This window comes from Macaca mulatta, chromosome 7 (assembly GCF_049350105.2).
Source record: "Macaca mulatta isolate MMU2019108-1 chromosome 7, T2T-MMU8v2.0, whole genome shotgun sequence".
Classification (NCBI taxonomy): Eukaryota; Metazoa; Chordata; class Mammalia; order Primates; family Cercopithecidae; genus Macaca; species Macaca mulatta.
The window spans coordinates 173,022,098-173,046,243 of NC_133412.1; the positions used below are offsets into that span (position 1 = coordinate 173,022,098).

At 41.9% G+C, this 24,146-nt stretch overlaps 1 protein-coding gene across 3 annotated transcripts in view; it reads left to right on the plus strand.

Annotated features, from left to right (window-relative positions):
• CYP46A1 (cytochrome P450 family 46 subfamily A member 1) overlaps positions 1-24,146 on the plus strand; it is a 43,699-nt gene that overhangs the window by 7,659 nt on the left and 11,894 nt on the right. For 2 of the 3 annotated variants that reach the window (XM_015144470.3, XM_028851810.2), the window contains 4 exons: positions 7,715-7,788; positions 8,269-8,355; positions 15,236-15,374; positions 16,160-16,270. In XM_015144470.3, coding sequence (XP_014999956.1) covers positions 7,715-7,788; positions 8,269-8,355; positions 15,236-15,374; positions 16,160-16,270 — 411 coding nt within the window. The remainder of the gene's footprint in view (positions 1-7,714; positions 7,789-8,268; positions 8,356-15,235; positions 15,375-16,159; positions 16,271-24,146) is intronic. The other variant, XM_028851811.2, reaches the window with a different exon arrangement.

Here is a 24,146-nt window from a genome sequence, read left to right on the forward strand (position 1 = left end):
CTGGTTTCCCAAAGATCCAGAAGGGAATGGCATCTTTCCCTCTAAGCACCCACTGCTTGGGGACTCTTGCAAGCATTGCTGTTTGATGTGGGGAGTAGATGGAGACCTTGCTGTCCCCATTTGGGTTGGAAGTTTTGCCCAACTGGTGCACACATGTTTAGTTTGCCTCTCTTTGCCTCAGTTCCTTCATCTGTGAGATGGGAATTATAACCCTAACTCCAGGGCTATGATGAGTTAAAAATTGATCAATTTATTTAACAAATAAAATGTCAAAACATCCTTAAATAGTGCTTACTATGTACTTTTTTATGCACTTCACAATTAGTGACTCATTTAATCCTCATAGGAGTAGGGACTCTTATTAGTCCTTTGGCCAACATGGTGAAACCCTGTCTCTACTAAAAATACAAAAATTAGCTGGGCATGGTGGCAGGTGCCTGTAATCCCAGCTACTCGGGAGACTGAGGCAGGAGAATTAGTTGAACCCAGGAGGTGGAGGTTGCAGTGAGCAGAGATCGCACCATGGCACTCCAGCCTGGGTGACAAAAGTGAAACTCCATCTCAAAAACAAAGGGCCAAGCACAGTGGCTCACGCCTGTAATCCCATCACTTTGGGAGGCCGAGGCAGGTGGATCACCTGAGGTCAGGAGTTCGAGACCAGCCTGGCCAACATGATGAAACCCCATCTCTACTAAAAATACAAAAATTAGCCGGGCGTCATGATGCATGCCTGTAATCCCAGCTACTTGGGAGGCTGAGGCAGGAGACTCGCTTGAACCCGGGAGGTGGATGTTGCAGTGAGCCAAGACTGCACCACTGCACTCCAGCCTGGGCAACAAGAGTGAAACTCTATCTCAAAAAAAAATTGATATAATACTCAAAAAAAAAAAAAAAAGACAGCTTAACATTCCTAGCTACTTGGGAGGCTGAGGCAGGAGAATCACTTGAACCCGAGAGGCGTTCCCACAGCACTCCTGCCTGGGTGGCAGAGTGAGACTCCATCTCCAAAAAAGAGGAAAAAAAAAAAAAAATGAAATGAGGAAACCAAGGCAGGTGATACTATCTATCATGTCTGCCATGAAGGTTCTAAGAATGGGCTTCTGCTACAGAGTTAGCAGAAGTGGGCTCAACTCTGGGCTCTGCCACCAACTGGCTGTGGGACCTTGGACATGTTGCTTCATCATTCTGGGCCTCCGTTTCCTCATCTGTGAAATAGGGATGGTGCCTCTGTTACAGGATGGTTGTAATAATAGAACTAAAATAATATAAATGAGCCATCTAGCCCCTGCCTGGCACACAGCGATTGCTCAATAAACAATGATGCATTTTTTTCTTACTGTGGGTGCGCAGCAGACGTGTGGGGCAATTCTCTGCAACGGAGGGTGGCTGTAGTGACTCTGAGAGGGATAAAATACAACTTAGGTTCAAGACCAGGAGACAGGTTGAATGAATAACCAGGAATCTCTAGTAGAATGTTAAAAATGATTTTTCATAAAAAATTTAATTTCAAACATAGACACAGTTTAAGACTTGCTAAAGCATGCTACCAAAAAGCATGCACGAAGACTTTTGTGATGCTTAATGAGAAAAGAAGTTTAAAGATATATATTGATATAGTGAATTATACTGATTGATATTCAAATGTTAAACCAACCTTGCATTCCTGGTCATGATAAATTATCTTTTAATTACTGTTAGATTCAATTTACTAATATTTTGTTAAGAGTTTTTGTTTCTATGTTTATTTGATTCTTGTAATGTCTTTGACTAGTTTTGATATCAGGTTAATACTGACCTCATAGGATAAGTTGGGAAGTGATAACTTCCTCCTCTATTTTTTGTAAAAGTTTGTATGGGAGTGATGTTATTTCTTCTTTTAATATTTGATAGAATTCACCAGTGAAGTCGTGTGGGCCTGGAGTTTTCTTCGAGGGAAATTTTAATTTTTTTTAAGTTACAAATTTAATTTTTTTACATTGTATGTTTTAAAGTTTAAATTGTGATAAAATGTACATAACAAAATTTACCGTTTTTAGGTGTAGAGTTCAGCAGCATTAAAGACATTCACATTGTTGTGCATCCATCACTGCCATCCATCTCCAGAACTTTTTCTTTTTCTTTTTCTTTTTTTTTTTTTTTGAGACGGAGTTTCACTCTTGTTGCCCAGGCTGGAGTGCAATGGTGCGATCTCGGCTCACCTCCACCTCCACCTCCTGGGTTCAAGTGATTCTTCTGCCTCAGCCTCCCAAGTAGCTGGGAATACAGGCATGAGCCACCACCCTGGCTAATTTTGTATTTTTAGTAGACACAGGGTTTCTCCATATTGGTCAGGCTGGTCTTGAACTCCCGACCTCAGGTGACCCACCCACCTCAGCCTCCCAAAGTGCTGGGATTACAAGCATGAGCCACCGTGCCTGGCCATCTCCAGAACTTTTTCATCTTCCCTAACTGAAACTCTGTATCCATTAAACAATAACTCCCCATTTCCCTCCCCTCAGACCCTGGAAACCACTATTCTGCCTTCTGTCTCTGTGAATTGGACTACTCTATGTGCTTCATACAGGTGTAATCATATGGCATTTGTCCTTTTGCATCTGACTTATTTCATTTAGCTTAATGTTTTCAAAGTTAATTAATCTTGTAGCATGTTTCAGGATTTCCTTCTCTAGTTGACATATGGCATTCAGATTTTGTGTTTTCTTGAGTTTGATAATTCATGTATTTCAGGAGGTTTGCTCACTTCACATAATTGCTTAAATTATTGGCATAAAGTTCTTTATAAGATTTTCTTCTTTTTTTTTTTGTCTGTAGGATCTGTGATATGTTCCCTCTCTCATTCCTGAGGTAGTGATTTGGGTTTTCTTTTTTTTTTTGATCAGTTCACCAAAAGGTTTATCAATTTTATTCATTTTTCCAAAAAAGTAGATTTTGGTTTTATTGGTTTTCTTCATTGTTTGTCTATCTTCTATTTCATTGATTTCTCCTCCTCTTTTTTTTTTTTTTTTTTTTTGTTGTTGTTGTTGTTGAGATGGAGTCTTGCTGTCGCCCAGGCTGGAGTGCAGTGGCGTGATGTCAGCTTACTACAACCTCTGCCTCCCAGGTTCAAGTGATTCACCTACCTCAGCCTCCCGACTAGCTGGGATTACAGGTGCCCACCACTGCACCCAGCTAATTTTTATTTTTTTAGTAGAGATGGGGTTTCACCATGTTGGCCAGGCTGGTCTCAAACTCCTGGCCTCAAGTGATTCACCTGCCTCAGCCTCCTAAAGTGTTGGGATTACAGGCGTGAGCCACCACCCCCAGCCAATTTCTCCTTTTTCTTATTTCCTTTCTGTATTCACTTTGGGTTTAATTTGTTCTTGTTCTGATTTTTAGGATGGAGTTTAAACAATTGATTTCTGTTCTGTTTAAACATTTTTTCTATTCTAATGTAAGCATTCAGAGCTATACATTTCCTTCTAAGCACTGCTTTAGCACAAATTTACCACAAATTTTGATGTTTTATTTTCATTTGGTTCAAAATATTTTCTAATTTCCCTTGTGATTTATTCTTTGAACCATGGATTATTTGGATATATGTTATTTAATTTTTAAATATTAGGAAATATTCTAGATATCTTTCTGTTATTGATTTCTAATTTAATTCTGTAAAGTCAGAGAGAATACTCATCATCATGATTTCAGTCCTTTTAAATTAATTGAAATTTGTTTTATGGCCCAGCATATGGTTCATCAAAGTGAATGTTAACGAACCCTTAAAAAGAGTGTGTATTGTGTTACTGTTGAATAAAGGGTTTTAGAAATGTCGATTAGGTCGATTAGGTCAATTTGGTCAATAGTGTTATTCAAATCTTTTAAATCCTTTCTAATTTTCTGTCTACTTGTTCTAGTGGCAGGGCAAGGAATGTTGAACCCTTCAGAATCATAGATTTATTTATTTCTACTTTCAGTTCTATTAATTTTGCTTCCTGTATTTTGAAGTTATGTTATCAGGTGTGTACACGTTTAGGATGGATTTGACATTTGATCACGTTTATGATGAATTGACTCTTTTATCCTTAGAAATGTTCGTCTTTATTCTTAATAACATTCTTTACTCTAAGTATATTTTGTATACTTTAAGCCATTCCAGCTTTATTATTATTATTCTTCTTTTGAGAAGGAGTTTTGCTCCTGTTGCCCAGGCTGGAGTGCAATGGCGTGATCTTGGCTCACTGCAACGTCCGCCTCCCAGGTTCAAGCAATTCTCCTGCCTCAGCCTCCCAACTAGCTAGGACTACAGGTGCCCACCACCATACCCAGCTAATTTTTGTATTTTTAGTAGAGATGGAGTTTCACCATGTTGGCCAGTCTGGTCTTGAATTCCTGACCTCAAGGGATCTGCCCACCTCAGCCTTTCAACGTGCTGGGATTGCAGGCATGAGCCACTGTGCCCAGCCTCCATTCCAGCTTTCTTATGCTTAGTGTTCCATGGTATATCTTTTTCTATTATATTACTTTTAACCTATCTGCATTTTTATATTTAAAGTGGGTTTCTTATAGATAGCACATAGTTGATTCTTGCTGTTTTATACAGTCTGACAATCTCTGCCTTTAATTAGAGTGCTTAGGTCATTTACATTCACTGTAATTATTGATATGACTGTGTTTAAATCTACCATGTTACTGTTTGTCCCACCTGTTGTTTGTTCCCTATTCCTCCTTTCCTGCCTTCTTTTGGATTAAGTATGCTTTAGTATTCTGTTTCATCTCTACTATTGTCTTGTTGATTGATTGATTGAGACAGGATCTCACTCTGTTCCCCAGGTTTCATAGCTCATCACAGCCTCAAACTCCTGGGCTTGAGCAATCCTCCCACCTCAGCCTCCTGAGTAACTGGGACTACCACCATGCCCAGCTAACCACTGTTATCTTATTGGTTCCTTTTCTCTCTTCCTTAGTGGTTTTCATAGGGTTTATAATTTCATCTTTAACTTATATAAATATATCTTCAAATAATATTATACCACTTCATCTCTGTCTACTGTTAAGATTTTTCTCTTTATCACTGATATCAGTAATTGATTATGATCTGCCTTGGTGTACTTTATTTGCTGTACTTTTCTTTGTGTTAATTCTATTTGGGATCCTTTGAATTTCTTAGATATGTGGGTTCCATGATCATATTAGTAATAGATGTTTTATAGTTCTTATCTACTAGTTCTATCATTCCATTATCTGGGCCTAGGTATAGGTCATAATATCCTGCTTTGTGGCATGTCTAATGATTTTTTATTGGATACTGGACATTGTGAATTTTACACTTTTGGGCACTAGATTTTGTTATATTCCTTTAAAGATTGTTTGACTTCATTCTGAGAGATGATAAAGTTACTTGCAGATCAGTTTGATCCTTTCCAGGCTTGCTTTAAGGCTTTTATAAGGGTGGGTCTAGAGTAGACTTTTACTTGAGAGCTAGTTTAGCCCCACTGCTAAGGAGTGACCATTCTGGGGCCTCTACTGAAGGTCTTGTGTCTGAGGTTTGTCTATTCTGGGTAGTGGAAACTTGAATAATTATTGGCCCCGTGTAAGCTCTGAGAATTCTTCAGTCTGTAGTCACCCAGTAATTCTTCTTTCCCCAGCAGTTGCTTTGGCCGGTCTTCTGAAGTTCCACCCTACATTTGCATAGATTGCATACATCCGAAGACCCAAGGGACCCCATGCAGATTGCTGCATAGGAGCTCCTTCTATGCATAGCTTCTCCCTGGTACTTTCCTACTAATTTTGGCCTCCTTTGGTCTGCCTAGCCTCTGATCTCTGTCTATTCAACTTGGCACGTCTGCCGGACTGCATTTAGGTCTTTTCTCTTTGTGCTGCTGTCCTGGAATTGCCTCTGGGTAGAAAGCTGGGTAATCGTAGGTCATAGGTCTCACATTTTCCCCCTCCTTCTCTTGAGGTTCACAATCGTGCACTGCCTGTTGTCCAGTGTCTGAAAGCAGACATTTCATACATTTCCCAGGTTTTCTGATTGTTTATGGCACAAGGGCAAGTCCTTAGCAGTTTCTCCTTCCTGGGTGGAAGTGTGCCATCAGCGTGTGTGTGACCAGAGGAAGCAGCAAGGCACTGGGGGTTCCCTGTGCATCCCTCACATCCCGCAATTTATGTCACCAGACCATCACAGGATCCCCAGCCTCTGGAACAGCAGGCCATGGGAGTGCCTGGTTGTGAGGGGTCACCTGGTCAGACCCTGACTAAGGCTACTCTGCCTTAATGGTAGGGATCTTCAGTTCAATCTAAGAATGACTCACTTAGACCTCAGCTGACTCTAGGGTATTTGAGAGGGGCCTGTAAAGTGGGCATTTACTGTCACAGTCTTCCTCTTGGTGGGACAGAACTTGGGTTACAAATGACAGTGTTTGGGGTACATTTGAGGTCCCTGGAATGTGGTTCATGACACAAAGTCAGCCACTTCTGGGGCTTCCTTTCAGCTGAAAAATCGATGTTAGACTCCCAGGAGCTAATCTCAGAGAAGCTAGCAGCACCCGGGTTGACTGATATTTGAGTCATCCTCTTACTGCTTCCCAGCACCCACAGGATAAAGTAGTAGCTCAGAGAGCAGGCCTCTGGGCTCTGGGCCCTGCAACCCCTGCAGCCCCTTCCCACTCATGCACCTCTGCCTGAATGTTCCAGGGGACCTGTGCTCCCTTGGTCTGGATCATAGCCATTTCTCCCCTCTCTCCACAGCAAATTGCCTGGATTCAAATCCTGTGTCTACCATTTACTATGTGTGTAACCTTGGGTCAATTTTAAACCTCAGTTTCTCCATGTTTGTGTAAGATAAGCATAAAAACAACACCTGCAGCCAGGCGTGGTGGCTCATGCCTGTAATCTCAGCAACTTGGGTTGACTGGGCATTGAGTGGATTGCAGGGTGCAGCTGTGCACCTGGCATTTATTGAGCACCTGCTGTGTGCCAGGCACCATTCTTAGCACTTCTCATGTAGAACTGACACTCTTCACAACAAACTTGCCAGGAGGAACTCTTCTTATATCCATCTAAGATGAGGAAACTGAGGGGCAGAGGAGGTGAGTAACTCATCCAGGGTCCCAGAGTTAGCACGTGATACAGCAGGGATGCTGAGCCCAGATCCAAATTGAAGCTGGCTGACTACACAGCCCATACTGTTAACCACTGGGCAATCCTGCCTCAAGAGCTGTTGGCTAATGTTACTATTGTTACCATCCAGCTCTCGGTGAGGTAAGTTGAGTTTTCCTCCAGGGAGTCTTCATTGACTGCCCGGGTGGAGTGCATGCTAGCAATATGAAATTTGTGCCGAGTGTCCTTCCTATGTCCCAGAAGCCCTTCCTCTCCCAGAAGGGCTTCTCCCTTCTCACTCTGGTTTCAGAGCAGCATTTGCCTTTTCCTGTTTTGCTGCTCTGGAAGGTGACATGGTACGGGGTTCCAAGTGTGACATTGGAGTGAGCAAGCCCTCCCCACACTCCCTGACTGTACGTCCATAGGAAAATCACTTCGCCCCTCTGTGCTGCATTTTCACCATCCCCACACAGCTGATGTTACCTGAAGATAGGGAGGATTGTGTGGGATCATGCATGGGAAGTGGGCACACTGCGGCTGGGACTCAGTCAGTGGTGATTATTCTGGGCATGTCTCAGAAGAGCATTTTGCAGCTACTCACGGGTGCGTGAGACTATGTTGGTTTCTTGGGGATATTTAGAAGTTCCTGATGTCAACCAAGTACAACAAGGACTCCAAGATGTACCGTGCGCTCCAGACTGTGTTTGGTGAGAGGTAAGGAGGCGTGGTGGAAGGCCCGGGTGGGAGGTCAGGAGAGCCCTGCTGTGAGCGAGGGCCAGTGTGGTCCAGAATGTGGGGTGTAGAATTGAGCCTGAGGCCCTGGCTGCCAGGCATGTGATGAGTGCCCCGTAAACAGTGGCCCCACTCTTGTCACAAGCACTTTCCTCCTTCTCCCCCAACCTCCAGATGGCAGGGAATGTAGAGGCCACTGAGGTTGGCCTCACAATCATCCTGTTCCTTTTTAAGTTGTTTTTAAAATTCCAGTAAAACTGACATAACATTCACCATTTTTCCCGCCTTAGAGGGTACAGTCTAGTGGAATTCAGTACATTCACAATGTGGCGCAACCATTGCCACCACCTGGCCCCAAAACCATTTCCTCATCCCAAAATGTGACCCCAAGCCTATCACGCAGTCACTCCCCACCCCCCACCCCCCACCCTCTTTCCTGCATCAAGTGTGTGTCTCCTGCAGACTCTTCGGCCAAGGCTTGGTGTCCGAATGCAACTATGAGCGTTGGCACAAGCAGCGGCGAGTCATAGACCTGGCCTTCAGCCGGAGGTGAGTGTGGCCGGAGGCTCCGTGGCTCCTGCCTGTCTAGAGGCGGTGGGGACTGTTGAAGCGTACGTGGGCCTTGGGGAGGGAAGTGTCCACCTAAGGGGGCCTCACTCAGCTGAAGGGAGAGAAGGAAAAGGGGAAAGACAGAGTGTTAACAGTCAAAAGGGAGAGAGAGAGACAGGCTGGCCCAGTGGGGATGAATGAGGCTCCCATGCAGTTTGGGAACATCAAGGGCTGAGTGCCCATGATGGCCAGAAGCATGGGGGTTCCTGTTCTCCAAGAGCTCCCCCCATCAGACCTCATCACTCCTCGTCAGGGCTTCTTCTTTTATTCATTTTAGTTTTTGTGTTTTGGTGATATAGTTGTGCTTTGTATAATAATGTTTCAGTCGATGACGGAATGCATATGTGACAGTGGTCCCATAAAATTATAATGGAGCTGAAAATTGCTATTGCCTAGTGATGCTGTAGCCATGGTAATGTCGAAATGCAACGCGTTACTCGCATGTTTGTGGTGGTGCTGGTGTAAACAAACCTACTGCACTGCCAGTCATACCAAAGTCTAGCAGATGCAATTATGGACAGTACATAATATAGATAATGATAATAATTGACTATGTTACTGATTTATGTATTTACTACAATTTTAACCATTCTTTTAGAGTAGGTTCCTTCTATTTATATATTTTTTTAAAAGTTTACTGTACAACAGCCTCAGGCAGGTCCTTCAGGAGGCATCCACAAGAAGGCATTGTTATCATAGGAGATGACAGCTCCATGCCTGTTATTGCCCCTGAAGATTTTCCAGTGAGGCAAGATGCGGAGGTGGAAGGCAGTGATATTGATGATCCTGACCCTGCGTAGGCCTAGGCTAATGTGTGTGTTTGTGTCTTAGTTTTTCACAAAAAAAGTTTTAAAAATAAAAAATAATAATAAAGCATATAGAATAAGGATACAAAGAAGATAATATTTTTGTACAATTGAACAGTGTTTGTGTTTTAAGCTAAGTGTTACTACAGGAGTCAAAAATATTAAAAAATTGAGAAGTTTATAAAGTAAAAAGTTCTAGTAAGCTAAGGCTAATTTATTATTGAAGAAAGAAAAAATTTTTTTTTTTTTTTTTTTTTTTGAGACGGAGTCTTGCTCTGTCGCCCAGGCTGGGGTGCAGTGGCCGGATCTCAGCTCACTGCAAGCTCCACCTCCCGGGTTTACGCCATTCTCCTGCCTCAGCCTCCTGAGTAGCTGGGACTACAGGCACCCGCCACCTCGCCCGGCTAGTTTTTTGTATTTTTTAGTAGAGATGGGGTTTCACCGTGTTAGCCAGGATGGTCTCGATCTCCTGACCTCGTGATCCACCCGTCTCGGCCTCCCAAAGTGCTGGGATTACAGGCTTGAGCCACCGCGCCCGGCCAGAAAAAAATTTTTAAACTCAGTGTAGCCTGTGTCTAGCTTTTATAAGTCTACAGTAGTGTGCAGTAATGTCCTAGGCCTTCACACTCACCATTCACTCACTGACTCACCCAGAGCAACTTCAGTCCTGCAAGCTCCATTCATGGTAAGTGCCTTATACAGGTGGACCATTTAAAAAAATCTTTTAGACTGTGTTTTTACTGTGCCTCTTCTATGTTCAGATATACAAATACATTGTGTTTCAGTAACCTGTTGCAGAGGTGTACAGCCTAGGAGCAATAGTCTAGACCATATGGCCTAGGCGTGGGGTAGGCTATACTGTCTAGCATTGTGTAAGTATACTCTGTGCTGTTCACACAATGAAGACATTCCCTAACGACACATTTCTCAGAATGTATCCTTGTCGTTAAGTAACACATGACTGTATTTTACTTTTTAAATAACTTTTATGGAGGTATAGTTCACATACCATACAGCTCACCCATTTAAAGTGTAAAATTCAATGGTGTTAGTTTATTCATAGAATTGTATAACCATCAACACAGTATATTTTAGAACATTTTCATCACCCTCAAAAGCAGTCATTCAGCTGGGCGTGGTGGCTCACGCCTGTAATCCCAGCACTTTGGGAGGCCAAGGTGGGCGGATCACCTGAGGTCAGGAGTTCATGACCAGCCTGGCCAACATGGAGAAACCATATCTTTACTAAAGATACAAAAATTAGCTGGGTGTGGTGGCACATGCCTGTAATCCCAGCTACTTGGGAGGCTAAGGTAGGAGAATCACTTGAACCCGGGAGCTGGAGGTTGCAGTGAGCTGAGATCATGCCACTGCACTCTAGCCTGGGTGACAGAGCAAAACTCCATCTCAAAAAAAAAAAAAAAAAGCAGTCACTCCCCATTTCTTCCCAATTCCCCTATCTGCTGCTGGCAACCACTAATTACTTTCTGTGTCTATGGATTTTTGCATTGTAGACATTTCATATAAATAGAATCATGCAATACAAGGTCCTTTATGCCTGGCTTCTTTCATTAGCATCATGTTTCTAAGGCTCATCCGTGGTGTCATCTATATTAATGCCTCGTTCCTTTTTATTGCCAAATAATATTTCATTGTATGGATATACCACATATTGTTTATCCATTCATCAGTTAATGGACTTTTGGGTTGTTTCCACTTTTTGGCTGTTATGAAAAATGCTGCTATGAGCATTTTTGTACAAGTGTTTGTATGGACGTATGTTTTCATTTCTCTTGGATAGTTACCTAGTGGAATTTCTGAGTCATATTGGTAACTCTATTTTAACATTGTAAAGAAGGTAATCTTTTACTTTGATATAATTTTGAATTTATAGAAAAATCGCCAGAATAGTGTAAGGGACTCTTGTATCTCTTTTACCCAGATTCACTTATTGTTTATTATTTAAATCACCATTTGCTTTATAATTTCTTCTCTTTATGAGTGTATATGTAAATGTATTTATCATTGTGTGTGTATACATATATTTTTTATATACTACATATTTTATAAAACCATTTAAGAGTAAGTTAGAGACATTGCACTCTCCACCTTTAAATACTTCCATGTGTATTTCCTAAGAACAATGACTACAAACTATAGTTTATCAAAATGAGAAAATTAATGATATTAATCTAATACTGTTATCTAATTCACAGTTCATATTCAAAATTTGTCATTTGTGCAGTTGTAGCTGTTTTATTTGTCTAAAACCTAATCCATGTTCATGTGTTTCATTTAATTCCCCTGTCACTTTAGCCCCCTTTATTCTAGAACAGTTCTCAGCCTTTCTTTGGCTTTCTTTACCTTAACATTTTTTAAGATGACAGGACAGTTTTGTAGATGGTCCTTCAGTTTGAATTTGTCAGCTGTCTCTCTGCACTGTTAGACTCAGGCTATCCCTCTTTAGTGGTAATGCTACAGAGTGATGCTGTGTCCTCCTTGGGGCATTGTATCAGGAGGCACATGCTACTGATCTGTCCCATTGCTGGCCATGTTAAGTTTGCTCAGTGGTTGAGGTGGTGCCTTCCAGGTTTCTCCACTGTGAAGCTACTCTTGACTATCTAATCTGTGGAGGACTGCATAAACATTCTTGCTGGAACTCTTGCTACAGCCTCCTTGTTGGCTACTCCTGTTTCCCACCTCCAATATATCCACTCACCACCCTGGAGAGATCTTGTTAAAACAGATATGACCATGCCACTCCCCTGTTCTGAAGCCATCAATGGTTTCCTATCAGCTGAGAGATGAAGATCAGACCCCATTCACCCTCAGTCTGCCCCTAAACCCCTCCAACCTTTGCATCCCCTCTCCCCAGCCTTTCTGGATACCACTATGCTCTTTCTGGCATCTCTGCTGTTCCCATTGCCTCAATGTGAACCTCTGGGGAATTCCTGTTCCTCCTTTGATACCCAGCTAAGATGTCACCTACTGAGGCTGAGTTCATGCCTCCATCAAGGCACCTGTCACACCCAATGCAGTGCTTCCATTCATGTCCACCTCCCTCACTAGACCACGGATCCCTGAAGGCAGAAGACGCACCCTGTCCCTGACTCCTGCGCCCAGCACCAGGCACCCCACAAGCCCTCCAGGAATGCCCATAGAGTGAATGAATGCGTAAGTGAATCAATGAATTGGAATAGCCTCAGTCTTACTGGAAAGTTGTCAGAAGTGAAAATGGGAAGGAATAGACTGGAAAGAGACATTTATTTAAAAAAATACTTATTGTGCTGAGAGCCAGGGTTACAAAGGCCAGCCAAGCAAACTTCAGGAAGCTTTGAGGTTATGGGAGACATCAATTCTAACCAGATGATGGCCCACATGATCATGACATAACCATATCATTGTCTTGATGAAGCATCTCAGCACATAGAACCTCGTGAACAGTGCTTTATAGTTTATGAAGTGCTTTCACAGACATTTTCATTTTTTAACTTTTTATACACATAGCATAAAGTTTACCATCTTAACCATTTTTAGGTGTGCAGTTCAGTGGTATTAAATTCATTCACATTATTACACAGCATCACCAGATATTTTTATTTTTTAATCTCACAATAAGGTGTCATCTTAGAGATGACTGTTTTATTGTAAATGCCAAATTTACAAGGCTTTATGAAAGAAACTTTAGAAAATGCCTATAAGTGTTTATGAAAGTATTCTTGAGCCTTGATGAATCCTAATTCACTAATGAAGAAAAAATAGGAACCACTGATGAGTTTCATCTCCAACCATTACCCACACAGAATATCCTTTCGTACTTTTAATAAAATTGTGAGAGTAAATTGCTAGTTTCTACTTTTCTAGATTTTGGTTTTATGGGAAGACCTTGGTCTGAGTCCACCAAGGGAGTCAGGATTTTATTGTTCACCTAACACTGTAGCCCAGTTTTGTTTCTACAATAGCTGTAAGAGATTCAGTGTTTCTGCAATAACTGGCCACATACTATCTGGATAATCAACTTAAATGTGATTAAAAAAACAACAACAACAAATAATCTTGCAAATTTTACTTACCAACCATGTAATGGTTATGAGAAAAAGTCAAGGGTGTTGTGGGAGCATATATGGCACTTACCTGGGGCTCAAGAGTTATTGCCTGAGGAAGTGGCCTTTGAGTGTCCATCTGGAAAAGGGAGGCATTCAGGTAGTGATGGTTGTAGGGGATGGAGGGTGAGTGCTCCAGGAGAGGGGATGTGTGTGCACCAGCCCCAAGGTGGGCAGGAACATTGTATTTGGAGGAGCTAAAAGGCCCTTGGAACAGGAAGGCAACGTTACAGGTAGAGGTCAGCAAGAAGTGGACTCCAGCTCTTAAGCTCAGATGAAGATTTTCATCCCCCTCCTAAGAGCAACAGCATGCTTCAAAGTGTTTTATGTTGCAAAGGGACCAGATGAGAGTGGAGAACCCCAGGCTCGCCTGCTGCCAGGCGTGTGCATGGGCTAGATGGGCAATGAAGAGCTGGTTACTACTTTAGTTTTTCTTCTCCCATTCTCTCTCTCTCTCTTTCTCTTTTTTAGAGACAGGGTCTCGCTCTTTCACCCAGACTGGAGTGCAGTGGTGTGACCATAGCTTACTCTAACCTAGGCCTCCTGGGCTCAAGTGATCCTCCTCCCTCGGCCTTTCAAGCAGCTGGGGCTACAGGAGTGTGCCACCACGCCCAGCTATTTTTTTTTTTTTTTTTTGGTAGAGACAGAGTCTTGCTGTGTTGTCCAGGCTGGTCTGGAACTCCTGGCCACAAGCAATCCTCCTGCTTTCGCCTTCCAAAGTGTTGGGATTTTAGGCATGAGCCCCTGGCCCTGGCCCCATTTTCTCTTTTTAAAAACTTTCTATTTGGAAATAATTTCAATTTTTCAGATATGTTTCAAGAATAAGAATAGGACAAAGAATACACATGTACTCTGTACTCAGATTAATATTAAAAGATTAACATTTCTAGAGCCGGGCACGGTGGCTCACGCCTGTAATCCCAGCACTTTGGGAGGCCAAGGTGGGCAGATCATGAGGTCAGGAGTTTGAGACTAGCCTGGCCAACATGGTGAAACCCCGTCTCTACTAAAGCTACAAAAATTAGCCAGCCATGCTGGCGCGTACCTGTAATCCCAGCTACTCAGGAGCCTGAAACAGGAGAATTGCTTGAACCCAGGAGGCAGAGGTTGCAGTGAGCCAAGATTGCACTACTGCACTCCAACCTGCATGATAGGGCAAGACTCCGTCTAGGAAAAACAAACAAACAAACAAACAAATAAATAAATAAATAGAACATTTCTTTGAATGATAAAAGCAGCATTTTCTCTTAGCAAAATTTCAGAGACATGTAATGTACAAAGTGGCAGTCCCCTCCTTCCAACTCCCTTGGGGTTGCCATTTTTGTGAGTTTAGAGTGCATTCTTCTGTATGTCTTTCTAAGCTCTGTGCCTGGGAGGGAGCCATGTGGGTTGGGAGCTCTGGGGTGCAAATGGTATCTGAGGACTCATTTCCACATAGAGATGGACACCATGATTGCTCAAGGACAGGCAGTGAAGTGGGAAAACAAAATGCTGCAGCTGGTGCCCAGGGCAGGGCAGGTAAGGAGAGCAGGCAATGGGAGTAGAGGGGCAGGAGGGGAACCGGGGCTGCCCTCTCATGGACTCTAGGAGGCCCAGAGTTTCTACACTGTCATGCCCCTTTGAGATCAGGGCTGAGGGGCCACAGTGACCAACAGAGGACCTGTGGAACTGTTAGGACAAGAGCAACAGAACAGCATTCATCCTGAGTGGAGGAGAATGGTGAAACCCCAGGGTTTAGTTCAGTTACTACAACTCCAACCTGCAATCTGGGTCTCAAGGGGAGGCCAGAAAGACGGGAGGGACCACCCACCTTCACTCTGCACAGTATCCTCTCTGCGGAGAGGGAGGGCACGTGGCAGTCCACTATATTGGGCTGGCCCGTGGCCGTTGATGCCTGTGCTGTTTCTCCAGCTCCTTGGTTAGCTTAATGGAAACATTCAACGAGAAGGCTGAGCAGCTGGTGGAGATTCTAGAAGCCAAGGCAGATGGGCAGACCCCAGTGTCCATGCAGGACATGCTGACCTACACCGCCATGGACATCCTGGCCAAGGTGATGGGTGACAGTCGGGCATGGGGGCCAGGAGGGCCACATGGGGTAGAGGGGTCTCTTCTCTCCCTCTTCCCTTTCCTTTTCTCTTCCCCTCCCTCCTGTCCTCTAACATACCAGCAACTCCTGTGTGCTTCATATATTCTGCATACATTCTGTCTCCTTGAATATTCAAAGCAACCTAGTGTGAGTTTAGGGCTACTAACTCATTCTTGATCATGGGACAGGTGCAGGGCCTGGCCTGGAGCTGGTCAATGGCAGAAGCAAGATTTGATCTCAGGTCTGCCTGACTCTCAGCCCAAAGGCTGCCTTCACTCTGCACTCCCTATAGGGTATGACTTGGCTCTTCACCCCAGTAGACTCAGCAGTGGCCCCAGTAACCCCAAACCCCACTTTATGTGGGGGTGGGGCAGGTCAGGGAACTGCAGTGTGGGGACAGTGACTGGATTCCTCTTATCACATTGCTATTCCTTTATCATTTTTGCTATTCATTCACTTCACTGTGAAGCAAGTATAGAATGAACACTTAAGGAAGGTTGCATTTCAGGGGAAATGCATCTTGTCAAGGAAGAAAGCTAAGTTTATTGAATAGCTACTATGAGCTACTTCATCCTCACAGCATTCCATGGGGATCAAATTATCATGGGTTCTCGTAAGCAGCTGATGATATGATGCATATAAACCCTTAACTCAGAGTCCAGGTGTCTAGCAGAATGATGCCAGGCTTTGCCCTGGATCTGCTGCCCTTCTGTGCCCCAGGGATGACCTTGCCTTTCTCTCTCCCCCAGGCAGCTTTTGGGATGGAGACCAGTATGCTGCTGGGTGCCCAGAAGCCTCTGTCCCAGGCAGTGAAACTGATGTTGGAGGGAATCACCGCATCCCGCAACACTCTGGCAAAGGTACTGCCTCAGCACCCCCTCTGGTGACCAGCCACCAGAGCTGTTGTCTTCACTTGCTGAAGAACCTCCTTCAGTGATTTTTTTTTTTTTCAGAATGTGTTTTGAGTTCTGGTATGTCTGAAGTGACTTCTGAATCAGGATTTGCATGCGTTGCCTAAAGTAAAGGCTTAAAATCAAATTGGCTTAAAGTGAATTAGGAGTTAATCTTTCTCTCATTTGAAATGATCCCCAAAGCAGGCAATCTAGGATGACTATGATGGCTCCACGGTGTCAGATTTTCCGGATCCTTCTGTCTTTCTGTTTCACTGTCTCAGCACATCACCTCATTGTCATAAGATGGCTGCTGCGAAAGGTGTAGCACCCTGCCTGCCACTGCCTATGCCCACATGGGGCCTGGGAACCAATCTGCCCCATCCACTGCAGCCACCATCACCTGCACGCACTGTCCAGGGACCAGACATGCCCCACCCACTGCTAGCACCCATGTGCATTGTCTAGGGGCCCGAGGAATGGTCTACCATGACTGCTGCAACCAGCGCCTGCCATTGAGAGGGCCTGAGGAGAGGCCTGCCCCACTTGCTGACACTGGCCCCCACATGCATCATCCAGGGGCCTGAGGACAAGCCTGCCCAGCCCACGACCCACTGTTGCCTGCACTCAAGCATGCCATCTGGAGGCCTGGGGATTGGCCTGCTCTGCCTAACGTAGGTAGTGCCTGTGTGCAATATTGGAGGACACCTGAGGATAGGCCCATCCCTCCTGCTACTGCTGGTGCCCACATATGCCATCCAAGGGCCTGAGCACAGGCCCATCCTAACCACTGTTGCCACCAGTGGTGCTCAAGGACTGGCCTGCCTGGCATCTCCATCCCCAGCAAAGCCTCAGCATGGCCTCCACTAACAATGACAGTCTAAGTCACTGAGAAACTCAGAGATACCACTGACACTGATTACAGCTGAAGAAATTAAACAGAAACTATGCTACTGTGCCAATCCATAATCAAATCCAAAGCACCCTACCCACCCAACACTATGGACGCATCTATAGAAAAGTATTTCCCTATGAAAGCCAATCCATAAAATTGGAAGAAGTAACTGTTACACCAGATGCACATAAGGGCAAAAGAAACATGGAAAAAACAGGGAAACGCTACACTTTCCAAGAAACAATAATTCTCCAGCAACAGATTCCAAAGAAAATAAAATTTATTATATGTCTGAAAAAGAATTCAAAATAATGACATTAAACTCAGTGAGACACAAGAGAACACAGATAAAAATGCAAAGAAATCAGGAAAATAATTCATGACCTGAATGAGAAATTCAACAGAGAGATAGATATCATAAAAGAGAAACAAACAGAAATCTTAAAACTGAGGAATTCAGTGAATGGAATAAAAATATAATTGAAAGCTTCAACAATAGACTAGATTAAGCAGAAGAAAGAATTCCTGAACTTGAAGAGAGGTATTTTTTGAAATAACCCAATCAGACCAAAAAAAGAAAAGAAAAGAAAAGATTGAAGAAAGTCTTTGTGACATATGGGACAGCAGTAAGTGACCAAATATTCCAGTTCCGGGAATTTCAGGAGACGAGATGGGCATAGGCATATGAAACCTATTTAATGAAATAATAGCTGAAAACTTCTCAAGTCTTGCAAAAGATATAGACATCCAGGTACAGGAGATATAGAGATCCAGGTATAGTTGTGCTTTGTATAATGATGGAAGCTCAAAAATCTCCAAGTAGATTCAACCCAAAAAGGTCTGCCTTCTCCAAGGCACATTATAGTCAAACTGTCAAGAGCCAAAGACACAGAGAGAATTTTAAAAACAGCAAGAGATAAGCATGAATTCACATATAAAGGAATCAGACTAACAGTAGATTGCTCAGTGAAAATCTCACAGGCCAGGAGAGAATGGGATAATATATTCAAAGTGCTGGAAATTTAAAACTGTCAGTCAAGATTATAGTACCCAGTAATGCTATACTTCAAAACTGAAAGAGAAATAAAGTCTTTCCCAGACAAGCAAAAACCGAGGTAAGTCATCACTACTAGACTGGCCCTACAAGAAATGTTTAAGGGAGTTCTGCATCTGGAAGTGAAAGGATAATCTCTATCATCGTGAAAGCACATGAAAGTATAAAACACACTGATCGAGCAGATCAGCAAATGAGAAAGAGAAAGGAGTTAAATATTACTATTACAGAATGTTTACCAAATTGCAATGATAAACAGTAAGAGAGGAAGACAGGCATAAAATATATACAGAACAACCAGAAAACAATTAACCAAATGACTAGAATAAGTCCTTACATATCAATAATAATCTTGAATGTAACCAGATTAAATTCCCCCACTTAAAAGATATAGATTGGCTGAATGGATAAAAAAAAATTACCCAACTATATGCTGCCTACAAGAAACTCACTTCACCTGTAAAGACACATGCAGTCTGAAAGTAAAGGAATGGAAAAAGATATCCACACAAACACAAGCCAAAGCTGTCAGGAGTAGCTATAATTATATCAAATAAAACAGACTTTAAGTCAAAGACTGTAAAAAGAGACCAGGTCATTATATAATGATAAAGGGATCAATTCTACAAGAAGATAAAATACTTCTAAATATATTTGCACCCAATACCAGAGCACCCAGAGATAGAAAGCAAAGATCTAAAGGAAAAGATAGCCTCTAATACAATAATAGCTGGGGACTTCAACACTCCACTCTCAGCATTGTACAGATCATCTAGACAGAAAATCATCACAGAAACATTGGATTTAACTACACTTTAGACCATATAGACCGAATAGACATTTGCATAACTTTTCATCTAATAGCTGCAGAATATACATTCTTCTCATCAGCACATGAAAGATTATCCAGGATAGATCATATGTTAGGCCACAAAAGAAATTTCAACAAATTTTAAGAAATTGAAATCATATCAAGTATCTTCTCAGCACAATGGAATAAAACTAGAAATCAATAACAAGAGAAACTTTGGAAATGGTACACATACATGGGAATTAAACAGTATACCCCTGGATGACCATTGGGTCAATGAAGAAATTAAGCAGGAAACAAAAAAAATTCTTGAAACAAATGAAAAGGGGAACACAACATACCAAAACCTATGTGATATACAGCAAAAGCAGTGCTAATAGGGATATTTATAACAGTAAACACATCAAAAAAAAAAAAGGAAGATTTCAAATAAACAGCCAAATGATGTATCTCAAGGAATTAGAAAAGTAAGAACAAATCAAACCCAAAATTAGTAGAAGGAAATAAATAATAAATATCATAGCAGAATTAAAGGAAGTAAGGACTAAAAAAAGTACAAAGGATCAATGAAGTGCAAGGTTGATTTTTGGAAAAGATAAAATCAATAAACCAATAAATAGACTATCCAAGAAAAAAAAGACCCATATAAATAAAAGCAGAAACTAAAAAGGAGACATTACAACTGATACCACAGGAATACAAATGATCATTACAGATTTTTATGAACAACTCTACACTAAACAATTGGAAAACTTAGAAGAAATGGAATTCCTGGACACATACACCCTGCCAAGATGATTGAACAAGGAAGAAATAGAAAACCTGAACAGACCAATGGTGAGTAATGAGTTTGAAATACTGATAAAAAGTCTTGCACATTTATGCAGCCAACAGACACATGAAAAAATGCTCATCATCACTGGCCATCAGAGAAATGCAAATCAAAACCATGATGAGATATTGTCTAACACCAGTTAGAATGGTGATCATTAAAAAGTCAGGAAGCAACAGGTGCTGGAGAGGATGCGGAGAAATAGGAACACTTTTACACTGTTGGCGGAACTGTAAACTAGTTCAACCATTGTGGAAGACAGTGTGGTGATTCCTCAAGGATCTAGAACTAGAAATACCATTTGACCCAGCCATCCCATTACTGGGTATATACCCAAAGGATTATAAATCATGCTGCTATAAAGACACATGCACACGTATGTTTTTTTTGCGGCACTATTCACAATAGCAAAGACTTGGAACCAACCCAAATGTCCATCAATGATAGACAGGATTAAGAAAATGTGGCACATATACACCATGGAATACTATGCAGCCATAAAAAAGGATGAGTTCATGTCCTTTGTAGGGACATGGATGAAGCTGGAAACCATCATTCTCAGTAAACTATTGCAAGGAAAAAAAACCAAACACCACATGTTCTCACTCATAGGTGAGAACTGAACAATGAGAACACTTGGACACAGGAAGGGGAACATCACACACCGGTGCCTGTTGTCGGGTGGGGGGAGGGGAGAAGGATAGCATTAGGAGATATACCTAATGTAAATGACGAGTTAATGGGTGCAGCACACCAACATGGCACATGTATACATATGTAACCTGCACATTGTGCACATGTACCCTAGAACTTAAAGTATAATAATAATTTTAAAAAGTCTTCCAACAAAGAAAAGCCCATGACCAGATGTCTTTACTGCCGAATTCTACCAAACCTATAAAGAAGAACACCAATTTTTCTCAAACTATTCAAAAAAATTGAAGAAGAGGAAATTCTTCTTAACTTATTCTATGAGGCCAGCACTACCCTGATACCACAAACAGACAAGGAAACAATAAAAAAAAAAAAAAAAAAGAAAACTACATGCCAACGTCCCTGATGAACACAGATGCAAAAATCTTCAACAAAATACTAGCAAACAAACCTAACACAACAACACATCAAAAAAGTAATTCACCATGATTAAGTGGGATTTATCCCAGGGATGCAAGGATGGTTCAACATATGCAAGTCAATAAATGTTATACATCATATTAGCAGGATGAAGGAAAAAAACATATGATCATCTCAGTAGTTGCAGAAAAAGCACTTGATACAATTTAACACCCCTTCATTATTAAAAACTCTCAACAAATTATGAATAGAAGGAACATGGCTCAACATAATGAAGGCTGTATATGATACACCCACAGCTAACATCATACTTAGTGGGGAAAAGCTAAAAGTCTTTCCTTTAAAAACTGGAACAAGATAAGGATGCTTACTTCATCACTCTTATTCAACGTAGTACTATTAATAGAAGTGCTAGCCAGAGCAGTCAGGCAAGAGAAAGAAATAAAAGACATCCAAATTGGAAAAGAAGAAGTCAAAGTGTCCCTCTTTGCAGAAGACATGATCTTATATTTAGAAATTCCTAAAGACTCCACCAAAAAACTCTTAGAACTGATGAATGAATTCAGTAAAGTTGCAGGGTAAAAAATCAGCATACAAAAATCAGTAGTAATTCTATACACCAATAATGAACTAAGAAGAAACCAATAAAGTGATCCCATTTACAGTTGCTATGTAGAAAATAAAATATCTAGGAATAAATTTAACCAAGGAGGTAAAAGACCTATACAAGGAAAACTACAAAACACTGATGAAACAAATTGAAGAAGACACAAACAAAAAACATCCCATGCTCATGGATTGAAAGAATTAATATTGTTTTTAAAATGACCATACTACCCAAAGCAATCTATGGATTCAATGCAATCTCTATCAAAATACCAATGACATTCTTCAGAGAAATAGAAAAAACAATCCTAAAATTTGCATGAAACCACAAAAAAGCCCAAATAGCCAAAGCAACTGTGAGCGAAAAGAACAAAGCTGGAGGCACCACACTACCTGATTTCAAAATAACCTGTAAAGCTACAATAACCAAAACAGCAAGGTATTGCTTTAAAAAACAACAACAGACATATACCAACATAACAGAATAGAGAACCCAGAAATATATTCATGTATTTACATGAAACAGACTTTCAACAAAGGTGCCAAGAACATACACTGGGGAAAGGGCAGTGCTGGGAAAACTGGATATCTGAATGCAGAAGAATAATAAACCAGACCCCTATCTCTCACCATATACAAAAATCACCTTAAAATGAATAGACTTGGCCAGGCGCAGTGGCTCATGCCTGTAATACCAGCACTTTGGGAGGCCGAGATGGGCGGATCACGAGGTCAGGAGATGGAGACCATCCTGGCTAATATGGTGAAACTCTGTCTCTACTAAAAATACCAAAAAATAGCTGGGTGTGGTGGCACACACCGTAGTCCCAGCTGCTTGAACCTGGGAGGTGGAGGTTGCAGTGATCCGAGATTGTGCCACTGCACTCCAGCCTGGGCAACAGAGCGAGATTACAAGACTACGAGACTATGTCTCACATAATAATAATAATATAATAATAATAGACTTAAACATAAGACCTGAAATTCAAAACACTAGGAGAAAACATAGGGGAAGTGCTCTGGGACATTGGTGTAGGCAAACATTTTATAGCTAAGACTTCAAAAATACAGGCAACAACAACAAAAATAGAAAATAGACAAATGTGGCCAGGCATGGTGGCTTGTGCCTGGAATCCCAGTACTTTGGGAGGCCAAGACAGGCGGGATCACTTGAGGACAGGAGTTTGAGACCAGCCTGGCCAACATGGTGAAACCCTGTCTCTACTAAAAATACAAAAATACAAAAATTAGCCAGGCATGGTGGTTGGCACCTGTAGTCCCAGCTACTCAGCTACTCGGGAGGCACAGGCAGGAGAATCACTTGAACCCATTTGAACCCGGGAGGCAGAGGTTGCAGTGAGCCGAGATCACACCACTGCACTCCAACATGGCTGACAGAGTGAGACTCCATCTCAAAAAAAAAAAAAAAAGACATGTGACTATATTAAACTAAAAACGTTCTGCACAGCAAAGGAAACAACAGAATGAAGAGACAACTTGTTAAATGGGACAAAGTATTTGCAAACCACCCATCTGACAAGGAATACAAACAACAACAACAACAACAACAAAAAGCAAATAATTCCATTAAAAAATTGGCAAAGAATCTGAATAGACTTTTCTCAAAAGACAAATGGCCAAGAGGTATATGAAAAAATGTTCAATGTCACTAATCATCAGATAAATGCAAATCTGTGAGATATCATCTTACCCCAGTTAGAATGGCTATTATCAAAAAGACAAAACATAACAGATGCTGGTGAGGACAGAGAGAAATGGAACTCTTATGCATTGTTGGCAGGAATGTAAATTTGTATAGCCATTATGGAAAACAGTATGGAGGTTTCTCAAACTAAAAAGGGAACTACCATATGATCCAGCAATCCCACTACTGGGTATTTATCCAAAGGAAAAGAAATCAGTATATCAAAGGGACACCTGCACAATAGCCGAGATATAGAATCAACGTAAGTGTTCGTGAACAGACAAATGGATAAAGAAAATTTGGTGTAGCTGGGCGCGGTGGTTCATGCCTGTATTCCCAGCATTTTGGAAGGCCAAGGCAGGTGGATCACCTGAGGTCAGGAGTTCAAGACTAGCCTGGCCAACATGGTGAAACCCCATCTCTACTAAAAATACAAAAAATTAGCCAGGCATGGTGGTGGGCACCATGCTACTCAGGAGGCTGAAGCAGGAGAATCCCTTGAACTGGGGAAGCGGAGGTTGCAGTGAGCTGAGATCGCACCATTGCACTACAGCCTGGGCAACAAGAGTAAAACCCCGTCTCAAAAAAAAAAAAAAAAAAAGGAAAAGAAAAGAAAATTTGGTGTATATACACATGGAATTTTCTTTGCCCATAAGAAAGAATGAAATCCTGACATTTAGAGCAGCCTGGATGGAACTGGAGATCATTATGTTAAGTGAAACAAGGCAAGACCAGAAAGACAAGTAGTGCCTGTCCTCCCACGTTTGTGGGAGCTAAAAAAGTTGATTTCATGGAGGTAAAGAGTAGAATGATAGTTATTAGAGGCTGGGAAGGGTGAATGAGGGGATGAAGAGAAGTTGGTTAATGGT